General features: G+C 45.5%; 1 protein-coding gene across 2 annotated transcripts in view; it reads left to right on the plus strand.

Moving 5' to 3' along the window:
* Positions 1 to 2,816: 2,816 nt before the first annotated feature.
* The window catches only part of LOC147628000 (uncharacterized), a 70,146-nt gene continuing 57,270 nt past the window's right edge, over positions 2,817 to 15,692 (plus strand). Inside the window, exon 1 of one of the 2 annotated variants that reach the window (XM_086814970.1) lies at positions 2,817 to 3,134. In XM_086814970.1, the coding sequence (XP_086671096.1) occupies positions 2,961 to 3,134 (174 nt within the window). In that variant the 5' untranslated portion in view covers positions 2,817 to 2,960. The remainder of the gene's footprint in view (positions 3,135 to 15,692) is intronic. The other variant, XM_086814971.1, reaches the window with a different exon arrangement.

Here is a 15,692-nt window from a genome sequence, read left to right on the forward strand (position 1 = left end):
ATATTTATCCTTAACAAAATTTCTGCATACATGCACAAAGACACACGTGTATCCACACACATGGACACACACCTCACCACACATCTTCACCAATGAAAAAAAAGTAAAAGCAATAATCATTTCTATTTTTCAAAAATATTTTTTCTTGACAAAAATTCTACATACATGCACACAGACACATGTACCCCCCCCCACACACACAAACACATGCAAGCATACATGCACATAGTCTTACACTTGGATATGCACACACACACACACATGACTACGCATACACGCACAAGTCACACACACTCACATGTGTGCACACAGAATCGACACACCCAATCACCCACATACAAGTGTGTGCACACACACCCACACAAGTGCACATGATGCGCGCACACACACACACACATACACACACACACTTGCACACACACACACACACACACACTTGCACACACACACACACACACACACATGTAAATACACATGCATGCACACACATACACAAATGCATGTGCTTACGCACACACATGCACGTATATACACACATACATCTACACACAGAGGCACATAGATGTGCACACACACTCTCTTTTTGTGTACGTGCACACAGAGACACATACACGTGCATACACAGGCACGCACACACACAAGCACACATACATGTGATTGTTGGCAAACATAATCATACATATGCACTCGCAAAGTCGACATGCATAGTTGCACCGTGAGGGCCGCGTTCATTAAGGCTTAAATTAAGAGATGAGGATGCACTCACACAGACATGTACGCGGCGTAGATACTATTGACATATAAAGGCACACACACTCGCATGCACGTGCGCACACACAAAGTTGGCGCCCACATACTCGACACACACATGTACGCATATACACATATACACTTCCACTTGTATCGACACACACATGTACGCATATACATATATACACTTCCACTTGTATGCATTCATAATCGACATGCACACTTACATACACACGTACATGCACACTCGAGCATGCACACATACACACATGCGTATAGATGCACACCCACACTCTCTTGCGCACACGCACACATAGACATACACATGCATACATATAGGTGCACACACACACACACCCACACATGTGCTCGCGCACGCACACACGTGCGCATGATGCACATATACACACTTGCACACAAAACATACACATGCAAATACACGCACATGCACATGCTTGAATGTGCACGCGCACACACACATGTGCACGTATGCATGCGCACATGTACACACAAGTGCACGTACATACATGCATGCATCCACACACATAGGCACACAGATGCACACACGCTCTCTCTTGCATACGCGCACATAGAGACACATACATGTGCATACACATAAGTGCACACAAACAATGCTGTAAGTGTATATACGATTTTTTATTGGCACACACAATCATACGCATGCGCACACAGAGTTGATACACACAATCTCAACATGAGGTAACGTGAGAGCTGTCATCATTAAGGCTTTAATACATAAAGGTGCACTCACACAGATGTGTGTGCACGCATTATCGACACATGGCACACATACTCGCACATGCACATGTGCATAAATAAAGTTGGCATATACACACTCAACACACATATACACATATACACTTCCATGTATGTCCACACATATAAACACATAGAACCGACACACGCACAATCACACTTGCACATGCGTGTGCACACACCCACACACATACACACACATGCACATGATGTGCATACACATAAAGACGCACACAAGTATATACACTTGCATGCTTGTGTGCACACTTGCACACACAGACACATACTCGCACATACACACACACTTGCATGCTTGTGCACACACATACTCTTGTGTATGTGAGCATATGCACACACACATACACACACACAAACATACACATGCACATGCACACACTCAAATGTGCACACACACACGCACGTATGCATGCATGCACACATAAGCATTTGTCTATGTGCACACACGTACACATGTACACACACATGCATGCATATATACACGTGCATTCACACACACACAAGTACATAGATGCACATTGGCCCACGTGCACAAACACACACATAAACACGGGGCAACACACAATCACACGCACACGTACATAGAGTTGACACACATAATCGACACACACACACACTTTGAGCATGAGGGTAGCATGAGCCACCTTTATTATGGCTTTACTACATGATTGTGCACTCACATAGACACATATGCACACACTATCGACACATAAATGCACACACACTCGCATGCACGTGCGTACACACAATCGACACATACATGCATATGTATACACATACATATCCATGTGTGCGTGTGCAAGCACACACACACATTGTCTGAGCACAAGGGTCTATACTACAACAATGTGTGAGAGAGAGAGAGAGAGAGAGAGAGAGAGAGAGAGAGAGAGAGAGAGAGAGACCTACACATGAATGTGCACACAAATGTACACATACATATTAATAGTAGTTTCATCCCAACAAAACATATGCACATCACACTGAGTATTCACACATATAGTTACATTCGAATATAAGCTCACAAGTTGGTACATAGTGCAATTGAAATATTATTGCTGAGTTTTGTTTCTACATTTGCATTGTAGCAAACAATAGCATGTGGGTCCATGACTTGCATGCTCTCTCCTTCCACATGCCTCTTCTACCATATGGAAGGAGGAGAGCACAGCCTCGAGGTGCCTGTGGCAAGAAAGAGGGAGAGCTACTATATTGAAGCATTGTAGATGACAACTGCTCCTAAATGCAAGACCAAAAAACGTGTTTAAAGGGGCTAATAGTACGTTTACAAACCATCACTCGGGCCAGCTTTTTATCCAGGCGGACGGCCGCGACGCATCCCGAGTTCCCGCCCTTTTATACACACATAGCTTACATAGAACTCGAACTCTCTCTCGTTCGCTCTCCTCGCAGGCATGGTTTCTCATCAGTCATCGTGCAGGAGATGGCGTGCCTGTCTGGCTGTGCACAACCTCGTGGACCCACGCGACGGCCGCTGCTGCAAATTGTCTAAGCAGTTTGGCGGTTTTCCTAACGAGCACTGGGAGAGCCTCGGCAGTTTCATCTCCGCCATGGGATCTACGGACTTGGTGCGAATTCTCTGTCTTTCTTGCTCAAAACAACCTATAATCCTCACTGAAACGTTTTGTGGGGCAGTTTTGGTTGTATTTCATCTCGGTTGAAACCTCTTTCGGACCAATTTACTTAGTGTCTCAAATTGTTGGCAGTTTTTAAGCCATCTGGGTGGTATTACTCAGTTCTAGGTTTAAGGTGAATGGCCGATCCAATTTGGGTGGTAAGATTCACCTCGAATATGTGGTCTTAAAACCACCTTTGGACCCTTTGGGTGGTATTATTTACTTATAAGCTTAAGGTTCGGTGGACAAGTGATGATGGCTTCGGAACCACTTTTGGTCCGTTTGGGCAGTAAGACTCATTTTTGGGTCAGACACATAGTGGCCAAGGGTTGATAGCTTCCATCATTTCTGATTTATTGGGCATTTATTTTGCAAGACCAATAAAATAAATGATGGAGGCCAAGCCTAGCTTGCTACTTGATCATTGTGGTGACGATAAAGGTACTGGCCAAAATGTAGAAAACGAGACATTTGTTCATGCACGGAAAGGCAAAAGGGAAATGGTCAGATTGGAGATGCTTTCAAATCTACTAGATTAGTTCATCTTCTGTGGTGACCCAAGATAGTAATTTAGATTAAAGTAAACTCTCAAGTAGAGGATGGGTGACAATCTGGAAGGCTTGGCCAAGGGCTAATAGGTGTTTTCAACATATCTATGTGGACATTTGGTTATTCGCTTTTTTCCCCACGCCTATCTCTAGAGGTTCTTGGTGGCAGATTTCAGTGCAGGAAGAGAATGAATAGGTCATCCGGATTGGTCAGCTAGGGTTGAGATGGTACTGTGGCAGCCGAGTTGCAAGTCATTGACAAATCACTTGGGTAAAATTTTAAGTTTAAGGTTATAAAATACTCAAAACAGCTTTGTGCTCAGTTGTGGTTTAAGGTGTCAGATGCATCCACAGCTGTATTATAGTGGGACTGCTTGAGGTGTAATTTGCTGCTAGGGGGGATGATTGGGTTGGTTGCTGTATTAGCATAGCATTGTAGGCTATATATAGGGTGAGGTGTAAAGCATGGTTTAGACACTTGTTTAGGTGGTAAATTACAATCTTTAAAGGAGTATTTATTTAAGTAGAGGTGTCTACATTAGCAAAGTTGTATTATCTTTAAGGAAGCTTTTTACAAGCAATAGATGGTCGTCAATTTCCATAGAGAATGCTAGAAGTTGTGAGATGGGTCACTGAAGCAGAGGTCCTTGGATGCCTGGCCATGAATTCAGAAGTGGGCTTTTGAAAGTCAGCACAGCTAAGAGCTTGGTGGATACTGAGAGCCATAGATTTTGGGCTTTTTTTGCTATTGTGGAGTCTGTTTGAGTTGGATTACTCTGTTTCAAGAGCCAAAGTGTGAAATTTTAGACAGCTCATGCCTATTCTAGATGTCCCCAGTTTGGGGGTATACACAAATTTATATGGTATTTTGATTTTGATGATAGACAAATATCAGATTTTGGAGAGTCTGTCCTTGAGGGGATAGAACTAGAGGCAAGGTCAGTACCTCAAAGTTCCAGAATTGAGGAATGTATGAAGCCATTTGGCTTGATGAGGGTTTCTTTTAGGGTTATTGAGCAGTATGTTATTTTTTTTGGGTGAGAGATCTTGCACCAGTGAATATTTCCTCGCCTGCAGGCGCGCAGAGAAGGCCCCGCCGGTAGGCATTCTAGAAACTTGTCAGTGGTGGACAGCGGTGCTCGAACCTAGGACCCTTGTGGTCCGAGGTGAGACCTTCAACCACTTGGGCTACACCTTTGTTGCGGTGAGTATCTGGCATTGTGGATGGACAACTTGCAAGCAATGCAACTCCCATCAACAAGCTTTTGACTTTCAACCCGCAACAAAGTAAGGTTCAAATTGATGAATCCAAGAATACAAAGTGATGGGATCGAGTTTACCATTATATTTATTGAAGTTCACCTTGAGTTGAGGAAGTCACCGTGGTACGTCCAGAGAGTTGGAAGGAATCGCTCGTGTTCCACGTGTCGTCTTTGGTCTTCTTGCTCGGTGACTTGAGCTGCTGCTTCACGGTCCGCCTTCATCCGAAGCTCCATCTCGCGCATCTGCCGGTCAATCCCTGAATGGGCCTGTTGTTAATCCCTCATTGGAGTTAGTAGAGGGAGGAATTGGGGTAAGATCTCCATGAGAATTGGCAAGAGGGGGGAAGTAGGAACGGGGGAAGAAGAGGTTGGAAGAGGTAATCGCTTCTCTAGGGACTGGATCATAGCTTGCTGTTCAAGCAATCTGTAACACGCGGAAGCTCTGGGAGTCTTCTTTCAGCCCTAAACACTCTTGGAAACCTTCTGATGCAAAAACGCACCATCTGATGCAAAAACGCAAGTAGAGAGAGAGTAGAGAGAGAGAGAGAGAAGTGCTGGAAATTCAGTATAATCTATGGTACAAAAAGGGTACATGTCTGCAGCCATGGGCTGCCTTGATAAAAAGGTGGTTAACACCAAAATCTGTCCCCTATGGGACCTCTAAGGATCCAAACCCCTAGTGGGATTGAATGACTACAACATAGAGCATGTGGCCCTATTTATATGGGTCTTTGGACACTCTTTATGCTGGCCGACTGCTGGTCGGCCAGTTCCATGTCCATACCAGCTATTCAGCGCTGCCCGACTTATTGTAAATACTGCCCGACTGGATCTACTACTTGTTTATGATGCGCCTGCTGCCCACACTCTGCTGACGTCAGCCGACAGCTCTTCTGGCAGCCAGCATCCTCTGTCCTGCAGCCGACAGCCATATGATCCATGCTTTGCTCCAAGTCCTGCTCCATGTCCACCTCAGATGCTACGCCTGAAGCTCATGCATTTTGGTTCTACCTATCTTCTACTGGTTCATGGTCTTTATCTGTTTGCCTCTTCTGGATCTAGCCCTGAGAATGTCCATGGCATCTGTGATGCACATGACATCCCCCTCTGCTAAACTTGATGACGGGAATCCAACCTGCTCTTGGATGACTGTCATCATCCCAATCCTGTCTCGAAGTCCCTCTGTAATCATCCATGCCTGGCAAACCCTTTTCTCTGAAAATCCGGTCTGTTCTCCAAACCACTCTGTCTCTGATGAAGATCTATGCATCTGGTCTTCCTCTAGTCCACAATCCATTCCTGCCCTGACTCTGAACACCGTCTTGGTCTTCATTCCTGGAACTGAGTCTGGCACTCTCACATCACCCTTGGAGGATCAACCTCCCTTGGGACCGTTACCTGAGAACCTATCTGGCTCACGGAACTGCCATCCCCATCTGGCACTGTGGAACACCACCAACAAACCTCCTGGGAGTTCTTCCCGCTTCTGTGCTCCTTGCCTTGGGTTTTGCATCTGTGTACTTTCCTGTACCTTGGACCTGTACACCATCATATGGGACTGAATCAGTGTTTAGCTTTGCTGAGCCTGATGCTCTGATACCAATGTAACACGCGGAAGCTCTGGGAGTCTTCTTTCAGCCCTAAACACTCTTGGAAACCTTCTGATGCAAAAACGCACCATCTGATGCAAAAACGCAGGTAGAGAGAGAGTAGAGAGAGAGAGAGAAGTGCTGGAAATTCAGTATAATCTATGGTACAAAAAGGGTACATGTCTACAGCCATGGGCTGCCTTGATAAAAAGGTGGTTAACACCAAAATCTGTCCCCTATGGGACCTCTAAGGATCCAAACCCCTAGTGGGATTGAATGACTACAACATAGAGCATGTGGCCCTATTTATATGGGTCTTTGGACACTCTTTATGCTGGCCGATTGCTGGTCGGCCAGTTCCATGTCCATACCAGCTATTCAGCGCTGCTCGACTTATTGTAAATGCTGCCCGACTGGATCTACTACTTGTTTATGATGCGCCTGCTGCCCACACTCTGCTGACGTCAGTCGACAGCTCTTCTGGCAGCCAGCATCCTCTGTCCTGCAGCCGACAGCCATCTGATCCATGCTTTGCTCCAAGTCTTGCTCCATGTCCACCTCAGATGCTACGCCTGAAGCTCCTACATTCTGGTTCTACCTATCTTCTACTGGTTCATGGTCTTTATCTGTTTGCCTCTTCTGGATCTAGCCCTGAGAATGTCCATGGCATCTGTGATGCACATGACACAATCGATCTCCCTGTTGCTTCATGAGTTGCGTGAAACTCTGCAACGTCACTGTCATCATGTCCCCATTGAGAGCAGTGCTCCCTGATGTTGCTGTTGTAAAAGTGACAATCTTTTCCAGATCTCTTGTTCTCTCTCATCGTCAGAGGTCGCCATAGCGGGAGTGGTCAAGGTTCTTCGTTACCGCAAACAAACCGTCCACTATGTGTGTAGGTGTCATGTGCATGAAAGATGCCATGGACATTCTCAGGTGCTGGTCCAGAAGAGGCAGCTAGATAAAGAGTATGAACCAGATAGAGCTAGGACTTGGAGCACAAGGTGCAGTGTTGTACTGGAGAATGGACTTGGATCCCTGTCGGCTATACCAGGAACAGAATAGGAGCTGTCGGTTGAGACTAGAAGGGCTGTCGGCTGAACCAAGACAAAGGCGGCTATAGGCGCATGATGATTAATGAATTTTTGTCCAGTCAGCTGGCCGACAGCAGTCGGCCAGCTCTCCATGAAGTTCTAGAGACTATAAATGGCAAGAGTTGCTCCTCATTCTTCTTATTCATTCCTTTATGGAGTGGATCTTTAGGGTCCATATTAGGACTAGACCTTTGGGTGTCTAACACCTTTTGTATGAAGGCAGCCTAGGGCTGCAGATTTAGGTACCATTTTGTACCATTAGAATATACTGAACTTTCCAGCATATCTCTCTCCCTCTCTACTCTCTCTTCATGTCTGCGTTTGCATCAGCATGTTTCCAGGAGTGTTTAGGGCTGAATGAAGACCCCTAGAGCTTCTGCGTGACTTGTCTGGTCGTGTTCCAGAGGTTGAAAACCAACTGTCCTTCTAGGGACAGGAGTCACGCGAATGGGGATTGCTTCCGATGTCTTTAAACCAAACACAAGCAATTTTTTTTTCTCTTGGCTGAATCTCTTCACCAAAAGGCAAATCACTGTAACATGCGGAAGCTTACAGACGAGGATTATACATTGCAATATAAACAGTTTTCAGCACCTTTGTTCTTGATGAAGTATAGCACAATGTAATGAGAATAAGAGTGCAGAGAGAGAAGAGAGACAATACATAGTGTTGGGTCTCAAATATCCTCTGTAGGGCTCCCACCACGTACAGTGTATTTGCTTTATTGAATGAGTAGAATGACTGACTCTCCTGGCTGTAAATACCCAGGATTGAACTGAGTCTGGGACCTTCACTTGGTTGAGGTAACTCTTAGCCTAGAGATGACCCTTGATCTTCACTTAACACTTCACAAGCGATTTTTTTTTTTCTCTTGGCTGAATCTCTTCACCAAAGGGAAATCACTATAACAACATGCGGAAGCTTACAGATGAGGATTATACATTGATAGACAGTTTTCAGCACCTTTGTTCTTGATGAAGTATAGCACAATGTAATGAGAATAAGAGTGCAGAGAGAGAAGAGAGACAATACACAGTGTTGGGTCCCAAATACCCTTTGTAGGGCTCCCACCATGTATGGTGTATTTGCTTTCTTGAAAGAGTAGAACGAGTGACTCTCGTGGCTATAAATACCCAGGACTAAACTGAGTTTGGGATCTTCACTTGGTTGAGGTAACTCTCAGCCTAAAGATGACCCTTGATCTTCACCTTGCACTTTGCCCTTGGCTCCTACTAGGCTGTCTAGGCCCTTGAACCCTTGGCACTAGCAGAAATATGAGATGACTTATGGACTGAACTGAAGGGCTGAATATATACTCTCCATATGCTCACTCCTATTGCTGTCGGCCAGGTCACTTTAGACAAATAAATGCCAAAAAATCGCATTAAATGCTGGTTGGCCTCTATGTTTATGCCCACGACTGGCTGGACAAGCAGACTATGCAGGTGCTTTCACACAAGTGTGTGTGCTGCATCCTCTATGCTGGCCGACTCGGCATTAAGCCCTTGGCTGGCCCTTGGTGTGACTTGGTTGAACACAGTGCTAATCAATACACTTAAATACACTAAGATTTGAAGGACACTTGCTCATATACAAGAAGTAAATTGCTGAATTGACAAGAGACACGCAATGAGCCGGAACGGCCGACCCCTCCCTTGAGTAAATTGTATTACTATTGGAGAAATTCAATACATAGCTTCACGGGCATCCATTGCCAAATCCTCCATGCCAATGCATATGAAATTCAGCATTTAGAAAACAATGGTATGTCGATGTAGATCACCAAGGAGCTGCCTTGATGCCCGGCCCGACTTCAGTGCCCATATTCTTTACCATTGGCTCTATGTTCTACCAAGCAAGGTAGCAACATCTGTTGGGTATAAAGTCCCAGTTTCGCCTCCGGACCTTGATCATCGCGTAGCTCTTTTTGAGAGCTTCGCGGCCATATATTTACTTGTACATTTGGCCCCCATTTGGGCCTTGTAACGGCATTCTTTGTATTTGGTCCGTCGGGCGCCCCATAAGTTGGGCGCCCGTCCATACCCTTGTATTACTATAAATACGAGGTCTCCCTTGAGCCTCAATAAGACAATCAAGATATTCTTGAGCATTGTGTGAGTTCTCTCTCTCTCTCACTCTTCTCTATCTCCTCTGCACTTCCTTGGCTGCAAGCTCTTGTGTTTGAGTCATTCTCTTCCAACAACTGGTATCAGAGCCATGGAGGGAAGCTGTATGCAGAAGCTATGGAGTTAGAGGTGTCTTCCACCAATTGACTACGGGATCGTCTGCGTTTTTTGCGTCAAACACCTCCCTTCTATCATCAATCTGGTGCGTTTTTTTTTAGAGTGCTGCTCTCTTTTTTTTTAACGCAGGAGACTGTTTTGCTGTTTTTCTTGCTCTTCCCTCTCCTGCGTTTTCTGCTCCACCCCTGCTGCCCTTCTGCTGCGTTTTTCCTCTCCCTTGCTGCCCCCCTTTGCTGCGTTTCTGCTGCTGCGCTGCTGCAATCAGCAGCGTTTTGCTGCCTTGTTCTCTGCCTTCTGTACGGCTGCCATCAGCAGCAGCCAACGCTGCTGCCAGCAGCCCCACGACCACCAGCAGCAGCTAGGGCTGCAGCCAGCAGCCCCACGACCACTAGCAGCAGCCAACGCTGCAGCCAGCAGCCCCAAGGCCACCAGCAAGCAGTCCGGGCTGCAGCCAGCAGCCCCACGGCCACTAGCAGCAGCCGACGTCGCCTCCAGCAGCCAGGATCTTCGAGCAACCCTCAAAAGACAGCAACATACTGCCCCTCGGGTCTACATCGACATTCGGTGATACTCTTCCGCCGTCTCCTTCACTTGAAGTTGTTTCATCAATCTACGAGCATCCTACATTCAACCCATATCTGGTACATAACATCTTGCTATTGCTTACTTTCTGAAGTGTCAGTTTGATAAGTCATGGCGTCTACAAGTGATCTTAAGGGTCTACTAGAGATTAAGAAGTTTGCAGGCACTGGGTTTGATCTTTGGAAGGTGAGGATTCAGAATATCCTCTATCTGCGGGAATGTGATACTGCACTTGAGCAGTTCAAACCCGCTGCTATGACAGATGATGAATGGGGAATCCTGAACAGAAAGGCCGTTGCCTATCTCCAGATGGCTGTTGCTGATGAGGTTCTTGTAGACCTCAAAGGGCTGACAACAGCCTATGCAGTTTGGGAGAAGCTGAGAAGCACCTATGAGATCACCACGCCAGTGAACCAGGTACATCTCATCAGGAAACTCATGAATATGCAACTTGATGATTCTAAGAATGCAGTAGAGCATATTACTACTTTCACAGGGGTGCTTAATCAGATGCAGGATTCTGGATTGCCTGCTTTTGATGATAAGTTGAAAGCTATCTTTTTGCTCACTACTTTGCCTGACTCTTGGGAAACACTTGTGGTGTCACTTGGGACAAATCCCAACCTAACTTTTGATGGAGTCAGGGGTGCTATTCTCAATGAAGATATCCGGAGGAAGACCTCAGAGACTAGCGGTTCTGCAAATGTCTCACGAGGGAGGACGACCAAGCGGGGAAATACTACTACCAATTCAAAGGGTAGAAGCAAGAGCAAGGGCCAGCAATCTGATGTTACATGCTACCAGTGTGGTCGTAAAGGCCACAAGAAGCCAGATTGCAAGTTTTACAAGATGGAGCAAGACCGGAAGAAGAAATCCAGTCATTCAAATGACAAAAAGAAGGAAAAAGAGAGTAATTCCAGCAAAGCAGAAGAGTTCGAAAAGGACAAGAGCAAGGCCAATGTGGCCTCTGGTGTTGTCATAGAGGAACTGTCTGACTCAGATGATGTGCTATGTGTTTTTTCTGCTAATGCTCTTGATGTTCATACCTTGCATGTCACAGAACCAGATGTTATTCATGCCTTGATGTATGAATCTGATGTGCTTTCACAGACTTGGATTATTGACACGGGTGCCTCTTTTCATGTAACTCCTATCAAGGAGTGTTTTGCAACTTTCACTGCAGGCTCTCGAGGAAAGGTGTTCTTGGGGAATGATCATGCTTGCAATATTGAAGGTATGGGCACCGTGAATTTGACTTTGCAGGATGGTAGTGAGTTTGTGCTGCCAAATGTGAGGTATGTGCCTGGTTTGAAAACCAGTCTCCTGTCTGTGGGCCAGCTTGATGCCTTGGGATACACGGCCATATTTGGAAATGGCACATGGAAATTGACCAAAGGCACAAGACTGATTTCAAAAGGATGCAAGAAAGGAACATTATATAGCCTTCATGGTCAGGCTTTGTCTGGTAAGTTTATTGCTTTTGCAGAGGTACGCTCCCACATGGAGCTTTGGCATAAGAGACTTGGCCACATGAGCCATAAGGGTCTCTCCATTTTGTCCTCCTTAAACAAATTTGATGCAAAAGGAAGCAAGCTTGATTTTTGTAATGATTGCTTGTATGGGAAACAGAATAGGAGTTCTTACTCCTCTCGTGCCTCTCGCAAGGCTGAAAAGTTGGACTTGGTCCACTCTGACATATGCAGCATGCCCATTAAATCTAAAGGTGGTTCAAAGTACTTTGTGTCTTTTGTGGATGATCACTCACGAAAAGTATGGATCACTTTGTTGAAATCTAAGGATGATGCTTTTGCTGCTTTTCAAAAGTTTTATGCATTTGTTCATACTCAAACTGGAGTGAAGATTAAATGCTTACGCACTGACAATGGGGGTGAGTTTGTTAGTACTAAATTTCAGAAATTTTGTGATGATAATGGCATTAAGAGGGAACTTACACCCCCTTATAGCCCCTCTTCAAATGGTGTGGCTGAAAGGTATAATCGTACACTGTGTGAAAGAATTCGATGCATGCTGTCCACAGCTAATCTCTCTCAGGATTTTTGGGGAGAAGCCTTGAAAACTGCAGTTCATGTTTGCAATCGATCTCCACACACAGCTTTGAAAGGTGGAATCCCTGAGGAGGTTTGGTCTGGCAAACCGTCCTCATATGACCACTTACGCATCTTTGGTTGTGATGCATATGTGCATATCCGCAAGGAAGACCGGAACAAGCTTGATGCTAAGTCCGAGAAGGGCACCTTCGTTGGCTACGGTGATGAAGGTGAGATGGGCTACCGTGTGTGGTTGCCATCAACCAACAAAGTGGTTCACAGCCGGGATGTTGTATTTTATGAGGCAAAGCTGCTCCGTAATGTTTGTGCCTCTCATGGTGATCAGAAAAAGGTCAAATTTCAGCAAGGGCAGCCACCCATTGATGCTGAAAATGAGCCCCAGGATGCTTCACAAAGGGCTGAACATAATGAGTCCGTGATATTTGAGCCAGAAGAGGTTGGACAGCCGCTTCATGCTCCTGGAGGTGTAGGGCAGCAACCCCTATATGCTGAAAATCAGGCTGTTCGTGAAAACCCGCAGCCTTTTGATGCTGAAATTATGATTCCTCCCGATATTGACCCCCAACCAGCCAATGATCATTGGGTACGGAGGTCTACTCGTTTTCGGAGGGAACCTCAGCGTTTTGATCCCTCTTTACAACATGTTTTGCTTACAGATGAGGGTGAGCCTCTTACTTTCAAAGAGGCTAAGTCTTGTGAACTCCGAAACAAGTGGGAGCATGCTATGCAGGAGGAGATTAAGTCTCTACATGCAAATGACACTTGGGATTTGGTTGAGTTGCCCAAAGGAAGGAAGGCTATTCCTAACAAGTGGGTGTACAAAGTCAAGACAGTTGACGGCCAGCCTAAGTATAAAGCCCGCCTTGTTGCTAAGGGCTATGCTCAGAAGGAAGGGATTGATTTTCAGGAGGTCTTCTCTCCTGTGGTCAAAATGACCACCCTTCGTGTTTTGTTTGCTCTCATTGCTGTTTTGGATTTAGAACTGTATCAGATGGATGTAAAGACAGCTTTCTTACATGGTGATTTAGATGAAGAGCTGTATATGAAGCAGCCTGAAGGCTTTGTCATTCCGGGCAAAGAAAATCTGGTTTGTAAGCTGAAGCGTAGTCTCTATGGGCTGAAACAAGCCCCGAGGCAGTGGTACAAAAAGTTTGATGCTTTCATGCTTAACCAGAAGTTTAATCGTAGCCATGCAGATCATTGTTTGTATACTAAAACTGATGCAGATGGCAGCCCAGTGATACTTGTGCTGTATGTTGATGACATGCTTCTTGCCGGGAAGAATAAGAGCGTTTTGGAAGCTCTTAAGGACCAGTTGAAGTCAGCTTTTGCTATGAAGGACTTGGGTTCAGCTGAACATATTTTGGGTCTTCGGATTAGACGGGACAGAGCACAGAAGTTGCTTTTCCTCTCGCAAGAGAAGTATATCCAGAAAGTCCTTGATAGATTTAACATGGCTGATTCTAAGCCTTTGGGTGCTCCATTGCAGCCCTATGTTAAACTATCCAAGGATGATTGCCCAAAAGATGATGATGCAGCCAGTACTATGCGTGGGATCCCTTATGCTTCTGCTTGTGGATCTCTTATGTATGCTATGGTTGCTACACGGCCTGACATTGCTCATTCAGTGGGAGTAGTCAGTCGTTTTATGTCCAACCCGGGCAAAGCACATTGGGATGCTATAAAGTCTATTTTGAGGTACTTGAAGGGGACACAGAAGAAATGCCTTATGTATGGTAAAGGTCCACTTGAGGTGCAGGGTTATTGTGATTCAGACATGGCAGGTGATTCTGATACCCGCAAGTCTACTAGTGGGTACATCTATACTCTTGCAGGTGGTGCTGTTTCTTGGTGCTCTAGACTCCAGAGGATAGTAGCACTTTCTACTACTGAGGCCGAGTACATCTCCGTCACAGAGGCTTCTAAGGAGGCCATTTGGTTAGCACGCCTTGTCACAGAGTTTGGATTGCCAGAGAGGGCTCCGGTCCTTGGTTGTGATAGCCAGAGTGCCATATACCTGGCTAAGAATGCCATGTTTCATGCTCGTACCAAACACATTGATGTACGGTACCACTTCATCAGACAGGTGCTAGATGATGGTTTGGTCAGTTTGGTCAAGATTGGCACTCATGAGAACCTTGCAGATGCTCTCACCAAAAGTTTGCCAACAGCACAGCTTGATATGTGTCTACAGCGAGTGGGAGTTACATAGCTTGGAGGAGCTTCACTGGCCCTTTAAGTGGGAGGTTGTTGGGTATAAAGTCCCAGTTTCGCCTCCGGACCTTGATCATCGCGTAGCTCTTTTTGAGAGCTTCGCGGCCATATATTTACTTGTACATTTGGCCCCCATTTGGGCCTTGTAACGGCATTCTTTGTATTTGGTCCGCCGGGCGCCCCATAAGTTGGGCGCCCGCCCATACCCTTGTATTACTATAAATATGAGGTCTCCCTTGAGCCTCAATAAGACAATCAAGATATTCTTGAGCATTGTGTGAGTTCTCTCTCTCTCTCTCACTCTTCTCTATCTCCTCTGCACTTCCTTGGCTGCAAGCTCTTGTGTTTGAGTCATTCTCTTCCAACAACATCTTCAAGAGCGCATAGGATAAGATAAATACTACACAGGGCGGCTAAACAAGGAGTCCTGTCCTTCTACTGAATAAGTAATGACAACACATTGTCCAATTAGCTTACCAGTCTTCATAGAAGTTGTTGCAAGCGGAAGCCTTCGCGTTGGAAGCTTTAGAAGTGTTGATATCTTCGATTTGCCGCAATCCTTCGCGACAAAAGTCTTCAAGAGGATGAAGGGAACCCTGGGAAAGCTTCCCCTATGGTTCAACTTGAGAAAGGAAGGCTGAAATTAGGGTTTTCAGCAAAAAGACCAGAAATTACAGCAAAAATGAGAGCTGTTTTGCTGAATTTCAGTCATTGGGAGTGAGTAGGAGAGTGATTAGCCCTTGGAAACACTCTTGGAAGCTTGGAAAACACCCTAGCAAGTTGGGTATGGCTATGGAGAGCTTGGAAATGGAGAGAAATGGTGGAAAAACAGAGTTTTCAGCCTCCATGAAGAGAAAACACAAATTTTCTCTTAATAAGTAAGTGAATTGGGGTCCAATTAGGTGAGGG

This window comes from Cibotium barometz, chromosome 20, assembly GCF_041138505.1.
Source record: "Cibotium barometz isolate CiBa-2024 chromosome 20, ASM4113850v1, whole genome shotgun sequence".
Lineage (NCBI taxonomy): Eukaryota > Viridiplantae > Streptophyta > Polypodiopsida > Cyatheales > Cibotiaceae > Cibotium > Cibotium barometz.